The sequence below is a fragment of the Lepidochelys kempii genome, chromosome 21 (assembly GCF_965140265.1).
Source record: "Lepidochelys kempii isolate rLepKem1 chromosome 21, rLepKem1.hap2, whole genome shotgun sequence".
NCBI classification, from domain to species: domain Eukaryota; kingdom Metazoa; phylum Chordata; order Testudines; family Cheloniidae; genus Lepidochelys; species Lepidochelys kempii.
Genome location: NC_133276.1, coordinates 16,687,791 through 16,710,718, shown reverse-complemented (window position 1 = coordinate 16,710,718; position 22,928 = coordinate 16,687,791). Strand labels below are relative to the sequence as shown.

The window sequence follows — 22,928 nt, the reverse complement described above, 5'->3', positions numbered from 1 at the left end:
CTGGGCAGCCTGTAGCCTGAGCCGGCCTTTGGCCTGACTCAGAGACCTGAAAGCTGCATGCCTGCCCCAAGAGAGCCCACAGCACTTCCTAGGGGTGTGACGGGGCAGGGGAGGCCCTACCCAGGCGGCAGAGACAGTGTGATGATTTGCAGGAATGGAACCAGTGCAGGAAGCAGCCGAGCCAACCTACCACCATGAAGTACAGCTCGCAGTTCACGCTGCAGATGGTCTCAAAGACAAAGGTGATTCTTGCCACCTCTTTGCTCTCAACATCCTCCATCACAGACTGCGGGGGCCTGCGAACACAGAGTGGATCTCAGGCTGCGTCCTGCTGCGCAAGGCACTGGAGAGGGCTGAGAGTGCCTGGATGTGCGTGCAGGGAGCGCAGGGTGACTGGTGTTGGGAGGCAGGTTCTGCTCAGGGACCCCGCTCTGTGGGTTTACTCCAGATTTACCCAGTGATGGAGTCTTGGCCTCAGCATGTGTATCTGAGACCAAGCCAGAGACCCTGGCCCGTAGGAACAGCCAGAGCAGGGATTGCTGCATGGAGAGGGGGTAAAATGGGCCTACCCTCCCAGCACCCTCTTGGGCCAGATACTGTGCAGGGGAGACTCCAGGACCCAGGGGTGCCCACCCCTCCCCTGACTATGTGGCCTTGGGGAAAAACTGCAGGGAGGAGCCAGCCAGAGGGGGGCTGGAGCCACGGCCAAGGCAGGGTCCTTCCTATGGCTCTGACTGGGCTTTCCCTGCCCTGCGCTGATGGGCGCAAGCAGACAATCCCCTCCCTTAGTCTCTACCCCTCAGCTTCACTCCACTCCTGCCCTGTCCCCGCTTCTCTTCCACATCTCTCTCCCTGCCATTTATCCCCTCCCAACTAAAACCACCTCCCACAAAGTCCTGGCATCAACCCGGCTGCCCAGCTGGCGTGTTCTCCCCTCCCTCCCCCAGGTCTGTCTGGTCAGACCGTGAGATCTTAGGGGCTGTCTGTACAGCGCCTGGCACCACAAGGCCTAGTCCTGGCCAGCCCAGAGGCACTGCCGGAATGAGCATGATTAATAACACCAGCTTCCTGCGCTGGGAGCGAGGGCAGCCCTTTCAGCCAAGCCCATCTGTACACTGAGGTGTAGCACCTGCCCGCGGGACAGTGACCCACTGAAATCTGCCCTGTGGCTGTCTGGGGCCTGGAATGCTGGGCGCCGCGAGGCCAGAGGCAGGCCGCCCCTGCTCTCACCTGAACCCAGGAACGACCATTGTCAGGATCATGAAGTCGTTGTCGGAGGCGCCTGCTGCTGTATATATGTAGTCGCCAGCCACCTCCCACCCTGGAAGAGCAGAGGCCAAAAGTCACAGCCCCCCAGGACTGCCAGAGCACGGCCACCGCCAGGACTGCGCCCCAGGGACAGGCATTTAAGGGGCAGATCAAGGTGGATGGCGTCACACCCCATCTGGTGCCTTGTACGGTCACTTCCCCCTGGGCAGAGGGGCGGAGTGCTGCCCCCGGTGGGGAGGGCGACGGGAGAATTCTCATCTGCCCCCCCGCCCAGGGCATCTCTGAGTCCCCTGACGGGTTTTAGCCAGTGGCTTTGGTGGGAGCCACATCGGTTACTGGTAGAGCGTGGGCGAGTCGCCCTCCACTGCCTGGCTGCTGCTTCGGGCCTGTTTGCTGGCACACAGCAATGCCACCCTCTGGTGTGGGGGCACCAAGGAGCCTGCACTAACATGGCCAGTCCCGTACGGGAGGGGGAACCGTGAGAGGGATGGTACCAGGATAACTATTACAGGGACAAGCACCCCCCTTCTGGACATAACCCAACCGGCATGGGCGGCGGGTGGAGCCCCCCTTTGGGGAGGCTGGCCCTGGCTCCGCCCCTTCAGCCTTCCCCACCCCCTGTGGCCGGAGTCTTGAGACCCCCTCCCCCACCCGGCCAGAACCCCGAGATCCCCTCTCCCCCCAAGCGGCTGGAGCCCTGAGACACACCCCCTCGGCCGGAGGAGCCCCGGGCCAGCTGAAGCTCCAAGTCCCCGCCCCACCTGCCCGGAGGAGTCCAGGGCCAGCTGCAGCCACTCTGCGTCTCCCCTCCCCAGACCCCAAGCTGCCCGGAGAAAAGCGTCTCAGACTCTCCTCCGGTAAAAGCTTTTGCTATGCCCCATGCACGTTCCAGGCAGCTGACGAGGCGCTGGACTCCAGAGAGATTACTGATGAACCCAGGAAGCTGAATAGCACATACTGTCTCCTCAGCCGCCCCAGAACCTGCAGGGGGCATAATAAAACAAAACTTCCCCCCAGAACCCCACAGCCAGGGGTCTGGCAGCAGCAGCAGAGCCTCCGCTGGCCTATTATACCCACTGCCCATGCCACCGGGACTGAAACCTGGGTGCAGAGCTGCCCACTTGAGGGCCAGCGAACCAAGCCCCGCAGCTGCAGTGTCTCCTGCGACGGGGGAAGCCCGGCCAGCCCCCTGTGGAAAGCACGCTGGTAAACGACTCCCCGCAGGTACCTGCGAACCCTTTATATTCAAAGTTGATTCCACTAAGGACGGTCGTCTCCATGTTAGCCGGCAGGGTGTTCCACCACTTGTATTCGAAGCCCAGCACCGGCTCGGTCCCAGCAGCACAGCTGATGCAGCCTGGAGCAGAGGGAAACCATGTTACTCCAGCTCAGCGCTTTGGCCATGGATTCCATGCAGCAGGAGCAGGGAAGTTGCCGTCTCCAGCAGTCTCACTCCCAGTCCGTGGAGGGTGCAATCCATGGGGACTCATGGAACGAGCAGAGGAGGATGGGTCAGAGGGTGAGTCTAGGGCAGATGTGGGCAAACTACAGCCTGCAGGACGGTGCTGCCCAGCCCCTGAGCTCCCCACCGGGGAGGCTTGCCCTGGGCAGCGCTCTGGACGGCGGGGTTGCGCGCTCATGCAGGACAGCACAGCAGCGTGTCTGGCTCCAGTCAGGTGGTGCGGCAGCCAGACATGCTGCTCTGAGTGGCCTGGCAAAGGGGCCGGTCCCGGGGGGCAGTCAGGGGACAGGGAGCAGGGGACGTTTGGATGGGGCGGAGGTTTGGGGGGGAACGGGGGATGGTTGGATAGGGCAGAGGTTCGGGGGGGGAAGGGAGGGTTAGATAGGGGGTGGAGTCCTGGGGGGTGGTTAGGGACAGGGGTCCCGGGTGGGGACGGTCAGGGGACATGGAGCAGGGGTGGGTTGGCTGGGTCGAGGGTTCTGAGGGAGGCAGTCAGGGGGCGGGAAGTGGGAAGGGGCGGATAGGGGGTGGGGGCCAGGCTGTTTGGGGAGGCACAGCCTTCCCTACCTGGCCCTCCATACAGTTTTGCACCCCCATGTGGCCCTCGGGCCAAAAAGTTTGCCCACCCCTGGTCTAGAGTCCAAGGAACAGGATCCAGGGGCTGGAAGCTGAAGCTAGAGAAGTTCAGGAAAGAGATAAGGGGCAGATTTTAAGTGAGGGCAATTACTCAATGGAATGATGAAGGGACGGGGTGGATTCCCCAGGACAGGACGAGGCGTCTCTTTCTCAAATCCAGCCTCTAGCTCAACCACAAGCTACAAGTGGGATGCGGGCGTTCCTGGTTCTCTGCCCTGTGTGAGGCAGGAAAGCCAAATGCTCCTTCTTGCCTGACAACATGCCGAGGGGATGGCCAGGGTAAGCCAATGGTTCTGCCACTTTCAGTGCAGGGATCCCTTCTCCATACCAGACACCCAGCCCAGGACCCTGGCAGGGAGCTAGCCAGGCCCATCCTCCCATTTAGCAACATGGTGACTTGCCCCAGATCAAGAACCCAAACCTGCCCTGACTCCATGGCCCACGGAGCATGGCTAACGGGGAACAAACCCAGGCTGTGCCTTGCTGGGAGAGCCGATCTCCAGCCCCGCTGGACTCAGCCGACATAACAGACAGGGTGGCATTACCGGAGCCATTGGAATACGAGCCGGATGGGCAGGGCTCACAGGCGCTGGAGTTGGTTTTGAAGAATCCAGGGTTGCAGGGCGGGCACTTGGTTTTCACCCCTGAGGGGGGCAGTTGCACGGCTGTAGGCAGATCCTCACTGCAGGTTTTTGGTTCTGCCCATTTAAACATTAACTGAGTCTGGAGGAGCACAGAAAGCAAGTGAGAGTGGGCATGGCCCAGCCTGGGCCCGGCAGGGACACTTGACAGCTGGTGTGAGCTTGGTGGGGAGACAGAAAATGAATCACCTCCACAAGGAGGTGCTGTTGTACATGGGACCCACCCCCAGCAGTGTGCAGTAACAGCCATCACTGCGACTCTGCGCCCTGCCCAGCACGCTCCTTGGGGAGGCAAACAAAAGGGAGAGTGGAGATTTCTTCTTAACCAGAAACCACCCTGATCCTGGCAGGCGGCAGAGCCAGCTGCTGACAGGATGCAAGAGCTGTCATTCCAAGGCTCTGCAGTTCTATGCCCCTTTCACTGGAGGATCTCCAAGCTTCACGCAAAGTTGTTAACCGACCCTCACCATGGGCCAGGGAAACGCATTGCACCCAGCTGAGGGTTTTCCCACGGCCACATGGCAAGGCAGAGCAGAGCTGGGACCAGAAGCCAGCAGCGCAGACTCCCAGAGCCCTGCTCCCACCCCCAGGACTGTGCATTGGGATGTAAAGGGGCAGGGCTTTAAACAGAGCCAGGGAGCTTGATCCCGGGCTGCTGGGAGCTGGTGGGGCAATGGAAGGTGGAGCAGCCCTTTGGCTGCTCTACCTTGTGCCGGTATACTCTCCTCTACACAGCCCAGGATCCCCATAGCACAGCACATTCCAGCCTGTCTCCTCCAGTCCCTGTCACACCGCTGGGAATGGCAGACTCCCTTTGGGCTGAGGATCTGGTGCAGTGTTTTTAAACACGAATGCTCCCAAGGGGAGATGAGGGGAGAAGTGCCATGTTGGACCTGTCCCTGACCTGGGGAGATGGCTCAGTGCTCAGGGCACCAGCCCAGCACCCAAGAGACATGGGCTCATTTCCCAGCTCCCCCGGAGACTCCTGAGTGACCGGGCAAGTCACTTAGGCCCTCAGGGCCCAGCTGTCTGTGGGATAACAGCCTTGCCCTGCCTCCCGGGGGTGTGTGGGGAGAAATGTGTCAAGACTGGGAGTTGCTCAGACCCCGCTCTACCTAAGAGCGCTGGGCAGCGGCTGAGTGTTCAGAGGAAAGGCTGAAGAATTGTGACACGGTTGCTTCCCCTGCCGACAAGTCGTTTGGCTGAAGCGGGTCTGTGTGGAGAAGAAGCTGGGTTCCTGGAGATCGGTCAGGTTTGTGTTGTTATCAAACCCCACACCGGCCCCTTGATGGCAAACATGCGTTTCCAGGGAACAAACTAAAATGAGTGGAGAAGAGACTCCATTTCCCACTGGCCATACTCAGGGGCCAGGGGTGCCTGTGGGTGCCGCACCAGGCCACAGCAATACTGGGCTCCAGCCTGCATGCAGGTACTCACACAGGTGCCTTCCCCCAAGCCTAGCTCACTCCCCTTCCTGGACAGCAGCACGGGCTGGCTCACTTTAGCTAAGCCCCTCTATTTAAAGCAGGACAACTGCTGGGAGTATGCAAACCCTAACGGTAGTTAGAGGAATTGGGTGGTACCCCTTTAAGTTCTTAGTGAGCCTTCCAGTGGCCCTCGCTGTGTTCTGCGCACCAGGAGACCCCCGAATCCTTCAGCGTGTGTGTCGCGAGGCTCTGTATGCTGCCTACACTTAGTCACATGGTTGTTCAGACCCACTGCGCCCTTCATACATAAAAAGACAAAACCCGAACCGACGGGCCATGGAGTTAGTCTGCTTTCCCCAGGTGTGGGTGTGAAAGACAACAGGGGAAGCTGCCTAGCTCTTGGTCAGACCAATCCGAGACAGAGCGCTGCCAGCCGCCCAAAGCAAACATACGGTGCACTCTCTGCCCACTCCAGGCTCTTACAGGGTTGGGCGGAACAAAGGCAAGAAAAGGTTTGCAGCCAGGAGCATGACTTAAGTAAACTGTGTCCTTTCAGTAGCGAATGCCGGCCAGCGCTTTGAACATGAACAGAAGAGCACGGTGTCACTGCGGTGCTAAATATAAATGGGTGACTCCTGAGGCAGCCCTGGGACAAGAACACAGACTGGCCGGCACATACCTCTCCACTCGCGTCGCAGGCCGTGTGCGTGTAGAAATAATCCTGATCTGTGCAGGGCGGACGAGGTTTGCACGAGCTGGAGCCTTGGTCTTTGTTGTAAAGAGAAAGAAAAAGATTGTGATTAAAACCAAGCAATGGGAGCAGGGCAGCCCACTCGATCCCAGTAGCATGTGCCGTGAGAGGACAATTCTGGCTCTTCCTCAGCATTCACGTCCTCCCGTTAGTGTGTCCAGGGTCCCTCCCATGACGTGGGGCCGTGTCCATGATGCACAGACTAGCTGCTGCTCGCTGATTAACTCTTCTAGGGTCTAATGGTGCGTATTCCCCCCCCCAAGAGTCACTGGCAGGGTGCACTAACTCTGTGCTGTATGTTTATCTACCTCAGGTGTCTTCCAGCTCCTATTGCTGGACTAGCCTTTGGTGTGTTTCTCTTCATGACCCCAGTGAGGCAGAGCAGGGCCATTAACCCTGACGGATGGGGGGGACCATTGCACAGAGAGACTAAGTGACTTTCCCAAGGCCACGCAGGGCTCTGTGGCAGGGTGGAAACCGAACCCAGCTCTGTCCCAGGCCAGCGCTCTAACCACTGCACCATCCTCCCTGGAGTTTGCTACATCACTGACAGCTCCCAGGGACCATGTTTCAGACTCCACTCTGGAAGTGTCAGGGTGAATTAACCACAGTTAGAGCGAGTCATATCTTAGCCCTTAAGGACATGTCAGCCCCACCTCCCTACAGCCCAGCCCAGCAGGGCCAATACATTGCTGTAGGGCACAGACCCTCGTCACTGCTCCTGCCAGTTCCCAGAAAGCTGTCGGCCAGCAATCGAGCCGAAACCACAAGGCGGTAAGATCTGCTTTGGGTACTCCAGTTCTGATTAGCTCTGTAGCAATCGCTGGGAGACATGTAGGGTGGAAACTAGTAAGTGCTTCTTCCCTCTTCAAATATTTGTGCAGTGTGAAAGTGCTGCCCTATGAGCATCGGTTTTCTGGCACAGCCTCACACAACAATGTCAGCAGCTGGGCGGGGTAGATCCGGTGGGTAACAGACCCTTGTCGCTGCAGGAGGAATGTGCTGGGTACTGTAAAATGACCAGTCTGAAACAGCTAGCAATGGGTTCGCCCACTGACCAGCCGACAGCCTCGTGGACAGACCACTGGACCAGGACACCAGGGTTCTATTCTTGGCTCTGCCACTGAACTGCTGTATGACCTTGGACAGGTCACGGCCCTTTTCTGTGCCTCAGTTTCCCCAACTGGGGATATGGATACTGACCTCCTTTGTAAAGTGCTAGTTGTGACAGGTATTACTGCTGTGACAGGTTCCCGAAGGTGGGACTTTCCTGGGCCTGCTTTCATTTCCATGGGACACCCCAGAGAAGTCTGCTTGCCTTCGAATGACCTGCTGCACCACATTTTCCAGAGTTGGAAGTTTCTGGTAAATGCACCATTCCACTGTGGGAATGTTGTAACAAAAATCGCTCCCCTTTATATCAGGCCTGAAAAACTGGAACCTTTGGGGCTCTGGGGCAGCGGGGACAAACTGCTTCCAAGGACACAGAAGCCGGCTACGGGGGATTTTAAACACCTGATCAGAGTTTTCTTTTGTAAAACCAGACCTGCCGCCCCCCTCCCCCAGGTTTTGACCTGGGCCCTCTTTATCTCACCCCATGCCACATAGTTTGGGTGAAGGGCAACAGAGGTTCGGTCCCATCTCTCTGTACAGGGCTCCGTGGACATCTCTGGTGACGCTGGCGTGTGAACAAGCAGGAATACCAAAACAGCCAGCTTCACCCTTGGTTTCAACAGCAGTACGGGGGTAGGGGAGGGGACGGCAATGCCCGGGGCAAAGTCCAGGGTCTATGTCGGGCTTCTGGGGGGCATTGCCAGAGATCCCACTGGTGGGCAGGGAACAGGAAGTGACACAGACAGTCAGGGAGACCCCGATGGCGATGCCTGGCCTGTGCCAGGCCCTCCCAGCTAGCCGTATTCCGCTTCCTGAACTCCTGGGAGGCCGAGCCCTGCAAGCTGTTTGTAGTGGAGGGAGATCAGCACAGCCGGGCCGGGCCTTGTCAGAAGGCCCTGGGGTGCCGAACACAGCAGCCGTGTGTCGGGGTGCCAGCGTGGGAACACGCCGCCTGTTACCTGAGTAGGCGTCTGGCTCACACCGCTGGCAGGAGGTCGCACCCTTGCTGGAGTAGGAGTTGGCTGGGCAAAGCTGGCAGAAGGACGATCCCGAGGTGGCAGCGTAGGTGCCCGCTTTGCAGGGGAAGCATTCCGAAGTGTAGGCCACCCCTGGGCAGGAGGGAAGGACACACAGTCAGCTCAGACTGTCGCTGGCTGGGAGTGGCTGGTGCAATCGTGCAGCAGGCGAGCATGTACCTGTGATGCCAATGTTCCGCACGAGCACGGGCTTGGGGACCTTGGACCACACGGAGAAGGCCGTGGTTCTCCAGTACAGCACATTGTTACCATGACTCAGTTCCACCTACGAGATTAAACAGAACCCCCTGGGGGTAGGTCAAATCCTGGCAGGAAATGGGACGTTGCTTTGCCTGGTCCCTTTGCTCCAGCAAATTCATTGCAGGGTCCAAAGAGGCTGGTTGAAACAGGGTTGGGGTGATACCCAGTGGTTAGAGCAGGGACCCAGCTCTGATCTCACTTGGCTTCAGACCGGTGCAGCTCCACCAAGCACCGGCACTCCCGACTTACAGCGGCATGGGCAAGGACAGAATCAGAGTCTAGCAGTCCTGCACTCAGCAACAGATCATCTGTCATCCTGGGCCTTCAAACAAGCTGTGCTGACAAAGGGAGTGGTGGCTGGGACATCGGGGACATCTCCTGTGGCCACGATTTTTTAACGTGACCAGTCACTCTGGAGCACTGAGTGTGCGACCCCAGCAGCTATTGGTTGGATTTTAACTGATCACCCCCAGGGAAGGGGAGGAGGGACCTTGGCCCAACACCCCATCTACAGGACAGCTCCTCCAGCAGCCCTGGGACACAGGGTTAGCTCACTGGCTGTGAGTGCAGGTGTGGGTCTCCACAGCCTGCCAGCCATGCCCCCAGCCGCGTCACACTGTGCTGGGGAGATGGAAGATCGGGCAGTTGGCTCCTACTTACGCTGTGTAACTCCCATCCCTTCTCCGTGGTTCTCATCCACCGGGACTCCTCCACAGTCGGCTGGCACTGGTCATTCTGAACCTAGGGCACATGGAACTTGGGCTAAGGATGCAGTTTCGGCAGGTCAGTTCTCTGCTGGGTTCTTAGTGCAGTTTCTCACCCCATTGACTGTTTTTGAAAGGACCACTTCCACTGCCCTCCCAACCCCCTGCCACAGGGCGAAGCCCTTAAGCTGGGCTCTGTGAGATGGGTAACGTGCACAAGCCCTAGAACATCACACAAAGGACTGGCATCTACTGTAGGGACCACCCACAGAGACTACATGTCCCAGCATGCAGTGTTTGCTTATTAACTGAGAGGGCGGCCAGCCACGCTTTGGCCATCCTGCTCTCCAGGACAGTGCAAGCAGATGGCACTCCCAGCAGCTCCTTGGAGCTGGGCATCAAGAGACTCCTAAGGGCAACCGTGAACCACCTCCTGCTGAGCCAGAGGGATGGGCAGGGACCCCTCAGTGCATGTTTCCTCTTGGGACTGTGACAGCAGCTGGACTGACCTCCTGTAGTGGCATCTGAGCCATGTGAGAGGTCAGGAGCCTGCCCCAGCCTCGGCTAACACAGCTGGGTCGGTTAGCTCAGGGAGCAGAGCAGGGGTGGGCAAACTTCTTGGCTCGAGGGCCACACTGGGGAATAGAAATTGTATGGAGGGCCATGAATGCTCACAGAATTGGGGTTGGGGTGCAGGTGCGGGCTCTGAGTGGGGCTAGGGATGAAGAGTTTGGGATGTAGGAGGGTGCTTTGAGCTGGAACCAAGGGGCTGGGAGGGCGGGAGGGGGATCGGGGCTCTGGAAGGGGTGCAAGTTCCAGCTGGGGGTGTAGGCTTGGGGCTGGGGATGAGAGGTTTGGGGTGCAGGAGGGTGCACTGGGCTGGGCTGGGATCAAGGGGTTTGGAGAGCGGGAGGGGGATCAGGGCTGGGGCAGGAGCGTGGGGAGAAGCTCAGGGGGTGCAGGCTCTGAGTGATGCTTACCTCAAGTGGCTCCCAGAAGCAGTGGCATGTCCCTTCTCCGGCTCTTACGCGGGGGTGCGGCCAGACAGCTCTGCACGCTGCCCCATGCAGCAGGTACCACCCCTGCAGCTCCCATTAGAGCATGTAGGAGCTGAAGCGGGGCCATGCCGTGGCTTCTGGGAGCCATGTGGTGCAGCTCGCGGGCTGGCTTAGTTTGCCCACCCCTGTAGTAGAGGCTCAAGTGTTTAGGTCCCAGGTTCAATCCCTCCTGACCCTCCCAGGGTGTGTCAGACCAGCCCTTGGAGACTCTGATACGGGAATGTGTCCCGGAGAACTCCAACGAGGAGCAGCAACTCAAGGAGACGTACAAAGAACTCAAAGATGATGCTGCTGTCTGGATAGATGTACTCGAAGGAGACGGTGCCAGACTGCTTCAGGGTGACGGCGTACATCAGGGTGGCTGTGCACTCGTCTGTGTTGGAGGCAACGTAGTCTCCCAGGGGCACCCAGGTTGAGCTGGAACAGCGAGAACAGCATGGCAGTGAGCACAGCACCGAGGCCAGACACTGCTCAGGGAAAGGAGAGCTACACAAAGTGAGGAACAGCATCGCTCACCGGGGCTGGGAGACATTCCCCGCCTGCTCCGGTGGAGCACACAGGCCAGACTGTGCTCTCAGCCAGGTCAGTGCAGTCACTGGCATCACCAGGGATTTGCAGGTGTGCTCAGAATGGCACAGCTGACTAGAAAGGCCCCGCCCTGCACCCTGAGCACTGTGATCACGTAGCAGTGCCGGGAGCCCCACTGTGCCTTCCCTTAGCGCATCTCCTTCGCTAGCCTGTCACATGGCTGGAAAGCAGCATGCTCGGTGACCTTCCTTCCTGCCCCCCCCCCCCCCCCCCGCTGGTCGTTGCTCTGAGCTGAACAGACCGATCTGGCCCTATTGAGAAGAAAGGGGACAAGGCTCTGCAGAGCTGCAGCTGCTCGGAGTGCGCCCGGAAGTGGGATGAATAATTTAAGTGACGCTAGAAGTAGGTTACATTTGCAAGTTGCATAAACGCTCTCGCTCGTGCCACGTCGCCGTCTTCCAGGGAGAGTTACTCATGAAAAGCCTGTTTTCGGATTGAAGCAGCTGAGCGCCTTCTCGGCGTGGGAAGTGATCAAAGGCCAGGAGGGAAACGAAACTGTGCGGGATGGCGGAATGCACACAAGGTCCGGGAGCAGCTTCCACAAAGGAGAGCGAGTAGTGCAAACTCGACTGCAGTGCACGAAGACTGGGAGGGAGGGGACTAAAACCTACCCGAGCCCTGTCTGCATTCAGAGGTGCCCTGGTTTAACTGAAGCAGGGGTCCCCAACACGGTGCCCGCGGGCGCAGTGGGCCCACGGGGGCAGTTGTGTGCGCCCGTGGGACACCGCACCGCCGAAATGCCGCTGCCGAGCGCTGCCACCTGAGAACCACCCGCTGAAATGCCACCGAGAAGCATTGCCGTTTCTTGGCGGCATGTCGGCAGCAGGGTGCTTGGCGCCCGCCACGGTCTGTTGGGTATAGGAATGTGCTATTCCCAGAGGAAGGCTGGGGACCACTGAACTAACGGCATGATATCGAACGGCTTCCGTGGATGCTCTTAATTAGATTTAAACCAGGCTTCAGTCAATTCTTTGCCAAATTAAGTTAAATCAATATAAGTCTGGCTTAAATTAGTAGTAATGCAACTGAATATAGACAAGGCCGTAGTTTCCTCCAGCAGCTGCAGTCAGCGACAGGGCTCTCCTTCACCTCCAAAACAGCTGGGTAGGTTGCTGTGGGCTGTTGAACAGCTGCCATGTACCACCCCAGAGGTGGCTACAGTTCAGTGGTGGGAGAACCAGTACCTGTGCATCTGGCCATCCCCTGTTGCTGGTAAAGCCCTTTGGCACCTTTCGGAGGCCAGAGGCCATCACAGTAACACTAACAAATGATAATCAGCTACTAGGGCTGGTTGCAGGGACAGGTTCCTTACAACACAGATGCTGTTTCTGCTCTAGCTCAGAAAGATACCACCAGAGATGATTTCAAATGGCTGTCTCTGCATCCTGGCAGGTGCTGCTAGACCCTCCCTGGTCAGAGAGCTGGGGCTGATGTGCCCACAAGCGTGCCAGGTTTTCTATGCAACTCTGAAGATGGGAGGAGTGGAAGTGGGGGAGGGGCAAGAGGCAGGTCCTAGAAGGTGGCAGGATCCATCTAGCCCAGTCTGGCACTAACAGCACCAACGCCAGCTGCTGCAGGGGAAGGGGCGAGAATTCAGTGAGCGCCGATGGAATAATTGCTCAGAGCCCACCCTCAGAGGTGCTGGCCAGCTCATGCCATGATGTGCCAGGGATTATAGTCACAGTTAGACTGAAGTGTTAATGCGATAAGGGCTGTTCTTATCCAGAGATGCCTATACCATTTTTTTGAATCCTACTGAGCTCTTGGCCTCACTAATATCATGTAACAGTGAGTTCCACAGGTTACGTATGCACTGGGCAAAAACTAAAGGAAGGGGGCAGTGAAGAGTTGAGCCTGCACAGTGGGTTCCCCCCAGGGACCATACAGAGCCTGGAGAGAGCATGAGTCCTAAGAGTCCATGACATGGGGTCTTTCACGGTGCTCTGGACAGGCCTTGGCTGAATCAGCTGCGGGTGAGGAGACCCTCCACCGGACCCGCGGTACTGACCTTGCCAGTCGGACATGGTGGCTGCTCCACTCTGCTCCACCAAGGGAAAGACCCGGTGAGAGGGCACCAGTGGGGAGGGGGACTTGTGGCTACCACTAGCTTTGGCTGGGAGATTGGACCCCACTGCTCAGCTACAGGATCTGCTCTGCTCCGCTGGCTGCTCTGCTCGGACCCGGGGAGAGGATGCTCCCTGCCCCTGGCGGCAGGGCAGAGGTCTCTGCACTGCTCTGGGTGAAGCGCTGTTCCAGCGGCAGCGGGTTGCAGGGACAGGGGATCACAGCTCTGCCCCACGGCACCCACAGGCAGATCATATGGGTCTGTCGTGGGAACAACACCCGGTACAGCAGGCGCCTGATGGCAGTCGACTAAAGGATGGGAGAGAGGGAAAGCGTCTGGCACAAGGCTCCACCTACCTAGCACAGAGCCGCCAACCAGGACGGCCTAGATCTGAGGGTCTGAACGCCCTTCAGGGTGTGTGTGGCAGGGCAGGCTGCCCCACTAGGGGCCAGTAGGCCTGGGGCCAGCCAGCCCTGTTCAATTAGCCCTGCCTGGGCTGTAATAGGCAGTGAAGCAGCCTGAGAGGGCAGGGCTAATTGGGTCAGAGGACGGACTGAAACACCTGGTCCCATGAAAGGCCAGAGAACTCAGCTGAGAGAGGAGCTACTGGGAACAAGCTGAGCTCCTGTGGAAGACCCTGTAAGAACTCAGGGCTTCATCCAGAGAGGAGATTGCAGGGGACCTCTGAGGGGCCCAAGTGGGGGTAGAGGGGTAGAGGCTGGGCCTGATTCCCCTTACTCCCCTGGTGTAAATCAGGAGTAGAGTCACTGTCAATGGAAAGACGTGTGAGACTGGGCAAGCGAGAGCAGAAACATCCTGATTTGTCCAATTATGGCATAAGCCTGGTTGTCAGGTGCTGGTGGCCAGAAGCTTGCACTGACTGCAGCCGGAGGGTGGGGGATCAGCGCTCCTGGAAGCCGGGCTCTCCGGCATGAAAGGCCAAGGATGCTGGCTGCAGCCCCAGCTCCATTCAAGGCGGCTGTGCCCTGGGGCGCAGCAACCACCAACTCACGTGGTGCAGTTCTCCAGGGACTCCGAGAAGCTGTTGTCGATCTCCAGGTTGGTTGCAATGCTGGCGAAGCCGTGGGGCAGCTCGTCCCACTCATCGAAGCGGATGCCAGTGCCCAGGGAATACCTGCCCTCGGCACACGGCTTGCACGACTGGTCCTTCATGTCGAGGAACTGCCCCGCTTTGCAGGAGAAAGCTGTAACACAGAACCCCAGAGACAGAGCTCAGAGGAGAGAGGGGGACACGGAACAGGGTTCAGCCAATGATCCCCAGCATTTGTATTGCATCTGGAGTGCCAGGATCACAGACTCCCAGTGCAGGGCTATCCCCATTTTATGGGCTGTACATCTGATTGAACTGATACGCAGCTCACTTTAAAAACAATGAGGAGTCCGGGGGCACCTTAAAGACGAATAGATTTATTTTGGCATAAGCTTTCGTGGGTAAAAACCCACTTCTTCAGCTGCAACTTTAAAGCTCACTTTAAAGGGCTCCCCTGCTGCAGTCCTGTCTTTCTAATCTCCCCTAGGAACGGAAAAGAAGCTGAGTCTTGATTAATGAATGCCTGTTCCTATCTGCAGACAGGTTCTGTTTGTCCCTGTGTTATTCCGTAGCTTACGAAACACTGTCTTTCTCTGGAGCCTCTCTTACAGTAATCACTGCATGGAAAAATACTCAACAGACCCCAGATATACAAGGTCTGAGTCTGCTTCACTCACACTGGTGCTACACTGACCTCAATGGAGTTACTCCTGATTTACAATGGGGTCAGAGGGGAATGGGGCCTCAGGGGGTTACTCCTAATTTTCATGAGGAGAATCAGACCTAATATTTGCTGCCCTGCTGCTCAGGAAGTGAGTGGCAAAGCTCCCCCCAGTTTCACAGGGAGCAGGAGCAGGCCTGCACCCTTTAATAGCTGGGTGGGGAATGTTTCGGAAGCCAGTGGCACAGATGAGATGTGAAAAATGCAGCCTCCCCCAGTCACCACCTGTGCAGTGAGCACAAGTCAGCTGGGGCAGGCCAGTAGCTTACAGCATTCCGTGCCCTTGATGGGGTCTGGCAGGCCCGTGCAGAGTCCCGGGGTGTGCGGCACGGCCACCCTCCACCGCAAGCCGAGGCTATCGCAAGCCGTGTATTCATAGTGGTATTCAGACTGGAAGAGAAAGCACAGAGGTGAGCTAGAGCGAGACCCTCACAGCACCAGCCGTGTACACTGGGAGCGCTACGGGCCTGACTCCTGCTGACACCCCGCTGGACCCGGGGCACAGAACCCACCTTGTGCCAGGCTGAGTCCAGGCGCGCTGCCCCGACGTTACTGGAGTTACTCCCAGCTACGCTGGTGTAACTGAGATCAGAGTCGGGCAGATGGAGTCCCACCATCACAGGACCAGAATCGGGTCCAACACGCGTGTGAGGACGGCCTTTCACACCCCGCCCCACCTGGCTGTAGCTGGGGACCACCTGCCAAGAGGCGTTTTCATCGCCATCACGCTGGCAGGGGCCGGTGAACAGACCAGGGCCAGTTCCCTAACCTGCCCCAGGGGCTTCAATGGTCCCAGTGTACGCCAGGCCCTTAGGCCAGATTTCCCCAGGGGTCTAGGGGCCTGAAGAGGCAGGCAGACACAGTGGGATTTCACGGCACCTGGAAGAGTCGACTTGCCATGGGAGTTGGGGGCTAACCTGCTCAGGTGCTTCTGCAAAACCATTAGGTGCCACCTGCCTCCATAGGGGTCAGGCTGGTCAATGCCTGGGCACATGCGGAACCTGGGTCCCACTCTCCTCCCACTTACATCACAAGGCCTGGGGCGTCACAATGGGGATGAGAGAAGAACTGAGCCCAACACCCGCCCCTGCAACAATGCTTCCCGATAATGTTCGTCCCCAGCTGTTACCACTTCTCTGAGCCGCTGGACAGAAAAGCCCACAGAAACTCTATTAGTCTTTCCATGTGAGAGCCAGATGTTCCTGGCCCACATGGTCACCAGTTAAGTTTATCCGTGTTTTTGGTCTATCCAGGGCCATAATGTCATGCCCCCTTCCTTGTCCTTCCATGACATGAGCATGTGTGAATTACACCGCTGTTGATTGTACCCAAGTCTGATACACGATTGTCTATGCCTGCTTTGTTCCTGCTGTGACCTGGCACGTGCAGGGGCTGAGCTGGGACAGATAAGGTCTCACATTCACACTGCTCTAGCTTCTCTCGTCTGGGCAGAAATGGGGTAAGCTACAGGCCCAGGCTGTAGAGGGTGCAAGCAGGAGTCAATGCAGTGACAGAGCACAGGATGCTGCAGGGGAACAATGCAGATGGAGGAGGAGAAGCACAAGGGACCCAGTGGAACGGTTTCCAGGGGACCCCACAGTTGAGGCCCACAGATGCCAGCCCAGCTCTTCTGCGGGCCACACCCGAGGTCTCCCAGAAGGCCAGTGGTGGAGCTGGGAATAGACCCCAGCCCTCCCTCAGGAAGGCGTCAGTTGATACTCCCTTTCCCCTAGCCCTGGCTGCATGGACTGCGAGACTGCTCTGGTCACACGGCCCTACCTCCATGGCAGGGAGGGGCTCCTTTCTGGTAGCCTGACTGTAGTAAGATGGGACTCGAGTAAGGAGAGCCTGGGTTGAATGCAGTGTTGATGTAACCACAGGTGTAAGTTAAACAGCAGGCATAAGCCAGAGGACATCAGGTGGAACTGCCTAGACTCTCCTCCCGCATCTTACACTCCCCTCTTAGTTATTTTTCCTCCCTCTGACCTTGGCACGGGGACGTGATGCTCCTTTTGTGCACACACTGGATGCCAAATCGGTGCAAGAGGGGCTCATTTATCACCCACTTCCTCTTCGGGCAGGTCTCCCTCACCCCATCTGTGCACCCTCACTGCAATCAGTGTGCCAGTGTAACCCAGAGGTGAATTTGGCCCCTCTGACCAACATGCTCCTTACACGTAAGCAGCTGAAGAGAGGGTGCTCGAGATGGCCGTTCTGTTTGACCTTGCAGGGGAGACTAACGGATTTGAGGTTTGTTTGTTGTTTCTTTATATTGTATAAAAAATGGGCAGCAGAAGTCTGCCCCCATTGCTTGTTTTTTAACATTCGAAATTCAGGGCTTGCCTACCCCGAAGTCTCTCTGGGCTACTGGAGAAGAGGAAGGGTCATGACCCATCTCTCTGGCTCCTGGAAGGGGAAACTGAGTCACAGAGCTGGGAAGCAATTTATATCCAGATTCTTTAAAGCTTTATTTTCAAACCCATCTAAGCCTCACTCGCCCAACAGACCCTGGGAGAAAAGGGGTCTTTGGAAACGATTCAGTACTCTGAGGCTGATAACGCTCCCATCTCCGAGGTCCCGCCAACAGGGCTTCTGGCAAAGCCGGGGAAGAGCAGAATCGACATGCCTGATGCCTGTCTATGGTACTTAGCTGGGCCCCGGCACTGCAGAGTCTAAGTGTCTCAGTCGTTACGTCAGCACAGCCGCCCTGTGTGACGGGGCCAGGCTGGGAGCCTCAGCACGCAGATGGGAAGCTCAGGCCCGGAGGGTCCATCTACACTGCAGCTGAGAGGAAGCCTGGCTCTTGGGCACACAGAGAGAAGCCAGCCCACTGGAGATAGCAGCAGGGAGGCTGCTGCGCCCGTGGAGATGCAGGCTGGCCCCCAAGCTCAGCTCCAGGGGCTCACTCCCGGCTGCAGGGAAGCCATACCCAGTGCCGTGCCCAGTTACGCTGGAGTCTCTAGGGGAGTGGAGACATGAACCCAGATCTTTATGTGCCAGATTAACTTAGCCACCCCTCCTCTCCATGCTTCTGACACCCCACTTCACTGCATGCTGGGGCATGAGACAGGCCATGTGCACGCTGAACCCCTCCATGCCACGGGGGATCCGCCTGCAGGATCACACATGGACAGACATGAGCGTACATTCAGGGCCAGCTCCATGTGTTACACACCCTCTTCCACTCTGGGAAAACTCGCCTCTAACCCCTGCTGAGCAAAGAGAGTAAGTCACTGCGGCTGGCCGTGCTAGACAGGCAAGGCACCGCTGCCCATTTGTCAGCGTGGCAGGCTGGGATTAGCTGGGTGGCTTATCACGCTCAAAACAACACAGCCCACACCACATGCATGTGGCTTGGAGCGGCCCAACACAAAGGTCCCCGAGACACAGCCTGCCTCTCTGCGCGCCGGTTCTCTGCCATTGGCAGGGGCTGGCGGAAACAGAGCCGCAGCGATTAGGATCCACTCACTGTCGAGCGCTGTCAGCCCGGCGGGCTCGCTGGAGCAAGCTGTCCCCCTGACAGCGCTGGTAGAGACAGCGCCTGCCCCTTTCACTGGAAGCACTGGTGTGAAACGAGACAATGCTTTCTAAAGGACCGGCAGCAAGTCTAAAGTATGACAGGGCTGCACAGAGAGGGCCTGATCCTGATCCCACTCGCCCACGAGGGAATCAGGAGTAAATCCATTACACTCAACAGAATTACAGCTATTAAAAAATAAACCACTGCTGAGAGAGCAGGATCAGGCCTATTAATGTGACTGGCGAGTCTGTCTGGTTTAAGATTGCGAGCTGGCTTAGTACAGTGTTACCTAACCTCCCGCAGCCAAGGCTCAGCGTGAGAAGGAAGAGGTGGGTCCTTTTCCAAGGCCCACCCGCAACCCTGGCGACAGGCAGGAGAGGCCTCAGATAAGGCCAGAATCTTCAAAGGGAACAGCACCCACAATCTGGACTGGCCTTTCCGAAGAGCCCAGCAGGTGGGGTGCTGACTGACCCCTTTTGAAAAATTAGCCCTTCTTTGGGTGCTCTCTGGGAGCTGAGCTTTTGGGAATCTGGCCCCATGCATCTCATCGTGAAGATGCATTGCAGGGGTGCCACCACCCCGTCCCCAGGCTCGGCACTGACAGGGAGAGCCGTGGAAAGGCTGAACCCAGGACCTCACTAGATATGAACCCGCTAGCCTGCAGGTTCTAGCTGTGCTCATTTCACCAACCCTCCCACGGGGGCTCTGCAGCAGAGAGCTCTTTACGGACCGAGCATCGGGTGCTTGGCTGCCTGACTGCGTGGATAACTTCAGCCTCATCAGACAGCTGCCAGACGATGCTGCTTGGGCTACGCTGCCAACATAACCTCCACGAGCCCCTTGCTGGGAGGTTGTCCGTGGCCAGAGTCATCCAACCAAAGCCACGCAACTGAGCTGTGCTGGCCAGTAGCCAGAGAGATGGGCCAAGAGCCATGGCTTCTCCAGATACCTCTACCAGAGAAGATGTGGGCTGAATACTGAGCTTTGTCAATGCAGGGGCAGAATGATGGGCATGGGGTCTCCCATATACTGTGATCCTTATAAGCTGGTAGCACCGGGGAGCCGCACTTAGGGACTAGGAGCCCATTGTTTCATACATTCAGCTTCACAGATTCCAGGGCCAAAAGAGAACATTGTGCTCACCCAGTCTGACGTCCTGCATAGCACAGGCCAGGGAACTGCCCCCCAATCATTCCTAGAGCAGAGCTTTGTGAAAAACAGTCCATCGTGATTTACAAGTGGGCAGTGATGGAGAATCCCCCATGATCCTTGGTAAATTGCGCCAGTGGTTAATTATCCTCCCTGTTCAGAATTTACATCTTATTTCCAGTCTGAATTTGTCTAGCTTCAACTTCCAGCCATTGGATCATGTTATATCTTTCTCTCCTAGATTGAATAGCCCATTATTAAATATGCCTGTACTTACAGACTGATCACGTCATCCCTTAACCTTCTCTTCATTAAGCTAAATAGATTAAGCGCCTTTAGTCTATCACTATAGGCACATTTCCTAATCCTTTAGTCGTTCGCATGGCTCTTCTCTGAACCCTCTCCAGTTTATCCACATCCTTCTTGAACTGTGGGCACCAGAACTGGACACCATATTTTAGCACCAATCACAAGAGGGCCAGCTGTAAAGGTAAAAGAACCTCTCTGCTCCTACTCAGGATTCCCCGGTTTATGCATCCCAGGATGACATTAGATCTTTTGGCCAACACATCGCATTGGGAACTCATGTTCATTGGATTATTCACCACAACCCCCAAATCTTTTTCAGAGTTCCTGCGGAGCAGGACAGAGTCCCCAGTCATGTAAGTGTGGCCTGCATTCTTTGTTCCTAAATGGAGACATTTACATTTAACCCTCTTAAAACACATTGTTTGCCTGTGCCCTGATCACTCCGTATCAGTGACCTGTTCTCTTTACTATTTACCACTTTCCCCAGTTTTGTGTCATTTGCAAACTTTAGCTGTGAAGACTTTGTTTTCTCCTCCAGGCCATTGATCAAAACGTTAAGTAGCGTAGGGCTCTTGTGCTGGGTGTTGTACAATCATAGAACAAGAGGAGGGTCCCTACCCCAATCAGCGTAAGACAATCTAAGCAGAAGACAAGTGACAACAGGCAGATACAGCCAGACAACCCCTGGAGGAGCACACACAAACAACAGGAATCACTTATACTGGTCCTAATTGTCTCATTGCTGCCATGCGCCTCCCCCCATCAGTTTGTTGTATCCGCTGGTCTCTCCTCTTGGACTTTGATTGTCAGCTCGATTGGGGCAGGGTCTGTCTCTTTTCTGTGGGTTTGGACAACAGGCCTCTCACACTGCTGCTGTCCAAATAATCCGAGCCCCTCTGGCTTGGCGGTGTTGCTGCTCCCAGGCAGCGCTGGACAGAGCCTTGCCTTTCTGAGCCTTATAAACTTTAATATAAAAAAAAAAGCTAGCAATGTTTCAACTCGCCTTCGGTTTCACATATGGTTTAATTCAAACCCTGGGCTCCAGTTTAGTCTGACAGCATTCCAAAGCCTGAGGGGGTTTGCCTGAACTCAGCAAGCAGCCGGGGCAGCGCTCCCTGCCTTTGTGAAAGCCGCGTGTTTAACTTGGCGGGACCTGGGGGTTAGTGTGACAATGAACATTGTTCATTAAACAGGTTCCTAGGTAAACCCGGACACGGAGTTCTGCCTAAGGAAGCAGGGGCAATTAAGAGACATTCACACCAGATGTTTCATAAGCTGAACTGGTGCCTACAGTGTTTACTCATCTCATCACACACAACTAAAGCACACGGACACAAACCACAGCAGGCGGACTGGCTGCCTCAGGAGATTGCTCATGGCTCCTCAGCCTTTCAGCAGCTCAGCTGACTACCTGGGGCCTGGGGAAGAGCGTCATGCTGGGGTAGAACGGGTCTGTCGGCAAGTCAGACTCCTGGATTCTATCCCTGCCTATGACACAGACTCACTGTGTGACTGCACAAGTCCCTTCCCCTTTCTACGCCTCAGGTTTCCCACCTGTGAAATGGAGATAATGACTCTCCCTTCTGTTCTCCAGACGTCCTTGTACCGCCCGAGTACCTCCCACCTGCCTTGTCTCTTAATGCACTGGTGCCTGTCCTTTGGCTAGTTGCGAGACTCAGTTCTAATTCACGAGGTTCTTGGGCCAAAGGTGCTATAGGAAGGGAAGTGAGTACCAGGGCATCCCCCTTTCCTTGCTCATCTGAAGCACAGCTGCCTACAGAGACTCAGGCTCATCGCCTCACACTGTGAATCTGCACATGGAGCTCAGATGTGAGAGGAGAGGAACAAATTAACTTTTTTAAAAAGGTCATTTTCCTAGATGCCAGAGTCAACCGGCTCTCATGTGCTGGGACAGGAGTGCAGGGCTCCCCTGACAAAACCCTGCACCTGCCTCGCTTCAGAAGAGGCGCAGCAACCTTCTGACCAGCCTCGCCTTATCTTTGATCCTGTTCAGTACAGCCATATGGAAGAACATCTGTTACTGGGGCTTATGTTTCCCCACCACAAGTTACCTTGAAAGCCGATATCCACAGCAGGGAGGGAGGGAGGGATATTTACCTACGAGTTAAAGCAACATTTAAGACCAGTAAGACCAGCTGGAACATTTAATTTTCAGAAGTGGTAGGCAAGCAGCCAGAGGATTTAGCAACATAAGGGCCCAATCTTGCTGGGTTCGATTTCCCCACTGACCTCACAATAAGTGAACAGAATTCAGGCCTTAAGAATGAGGATGTTGAAAACTTGCCCCTTAATGGTTTATGAGCATCTGGGTGAATTGACCTAAGTCACTGATTTTAATCATGATTTAAATCATGCAAGCAGGAAACCTTAATTTAAACAGTTGATTTTAATCATGTTTTGCATTTGTACTTTAGTTACTTTCCTAAAGAATGGCTGATTCACACTGATTGGTAACCATTAAAATATGTACATTTGCAACTAAAAACATTTACACGAAATTGGGTACTTCTTTTTCCTATCCAGGAGGATAGACTATATCTATACACTGATTTAAGTTTTATATCATTTTATATTCATTCAGATTCTTAATTTTTACATTTTTTTACAATATGAGAAGAACAGCCATACAAAGGTCCATCTAGCTCAGTATCCTGTCTTCCAACAGTGGCCAATGCCAGGTTCTTCAGAGGGAATGAACAGAACAGGTAATCATCAAGTGATCCATCCCCTGTCATCCATTCCCAGCTTCTGGCAAACAGAAGCTAGGGACACCATCCCTGCCCATCCTGGCTAATAGCCATTGATGGACCTATCCTCCATGAAATTAGCTAGTTCTTTTTTGAACCCTGTTATAGTCTTTACCTTCACAACACCCTCTGGCAAGGAGTTCCACAGGTTGACTGTGCATTTTGTGAAAAAATACTTTTGTTTGTTTTAAACCTGCTGCCTATTAATTTCATTTGGTGACCCCTAGTTCTTGTGTTATGAGAAAGAGTAAATAACAGTCATGACATTATAGACCCCAATCATATCCCCCATTAGTCGTCACTTTTCCAAGCTGAAAAGTCCAAGTCTTATTAATCTCTTCTCATATGGAAGCTGTTCCATACCCCTAATCATTTTGTTGCCCTTTTCTGAACCTTTTCCAATCCCAATATATCTTTTT

At 55.8% G+C, this 22,928-nt stretch overlaps 1 protein-coding gene across 6 annotated transcripts in view; it reads right to left on the bottom strand.

The window, feature by feature from the left end:
* ELAPOR1 (endosome-lysosome associated apoptosis and autophagy regulator 1) overlaps window positions 1-22,928 on the bottom strand; it is a 118,820-nt gene that overhangs the window by 66,251 nt on the left and 29,641 nt on the right. For all 6 annotated transcript variants that reach the window (XM_073320352.1, XM_073320348.1, XM_073320347.1 and 3 more), the window contains exons 2-12: window positions 15,033-15,153; window positions 14,004-14,196; window positions 10,608-10,755; window positions 9,237-9,317; window positions 8,496-8,601; window positions 8,259-8,408; window positions 6,115-6,203; window positions 3,913-4,090; window positions 2,498-2,626; window positions 1,231-1,321; window positions 191-296 (exon numbers count right to left, since the gene is read on the bottom strand). In XM_073320352.1, the coding sequence (XP_073176453.1) occupies window positions 191-296; window positions 1,231-1,321; window positions 2,498-2,626; window positions 3,913-4,090; window positions 6,115-6,203; window positions 8,259-8,408; window positions 8,496-8,601; window positions 9,237-9,317; window positions 10,608-10,755; window positions 14,004-14,164 (1,239 nt within the window). In that variant the 5' untranslated portion in view covers window positions 14,165-14,196; window positions 15,033-15,153. The remainder of the gene's footprint in view (window positions 1-190; window positions 297-1,230; window positions 1,322-2,497; window positions 2,627-3,912; window positions 4,091-6,114; window positions 6,204-8,258; window positions 8,409-8,495; window positions 8,602-9,236; window positions 9,318-10,607; window positions 10,756-14,003; window positions 14,197-15,032; window positions 15,154-22,928) is intronic.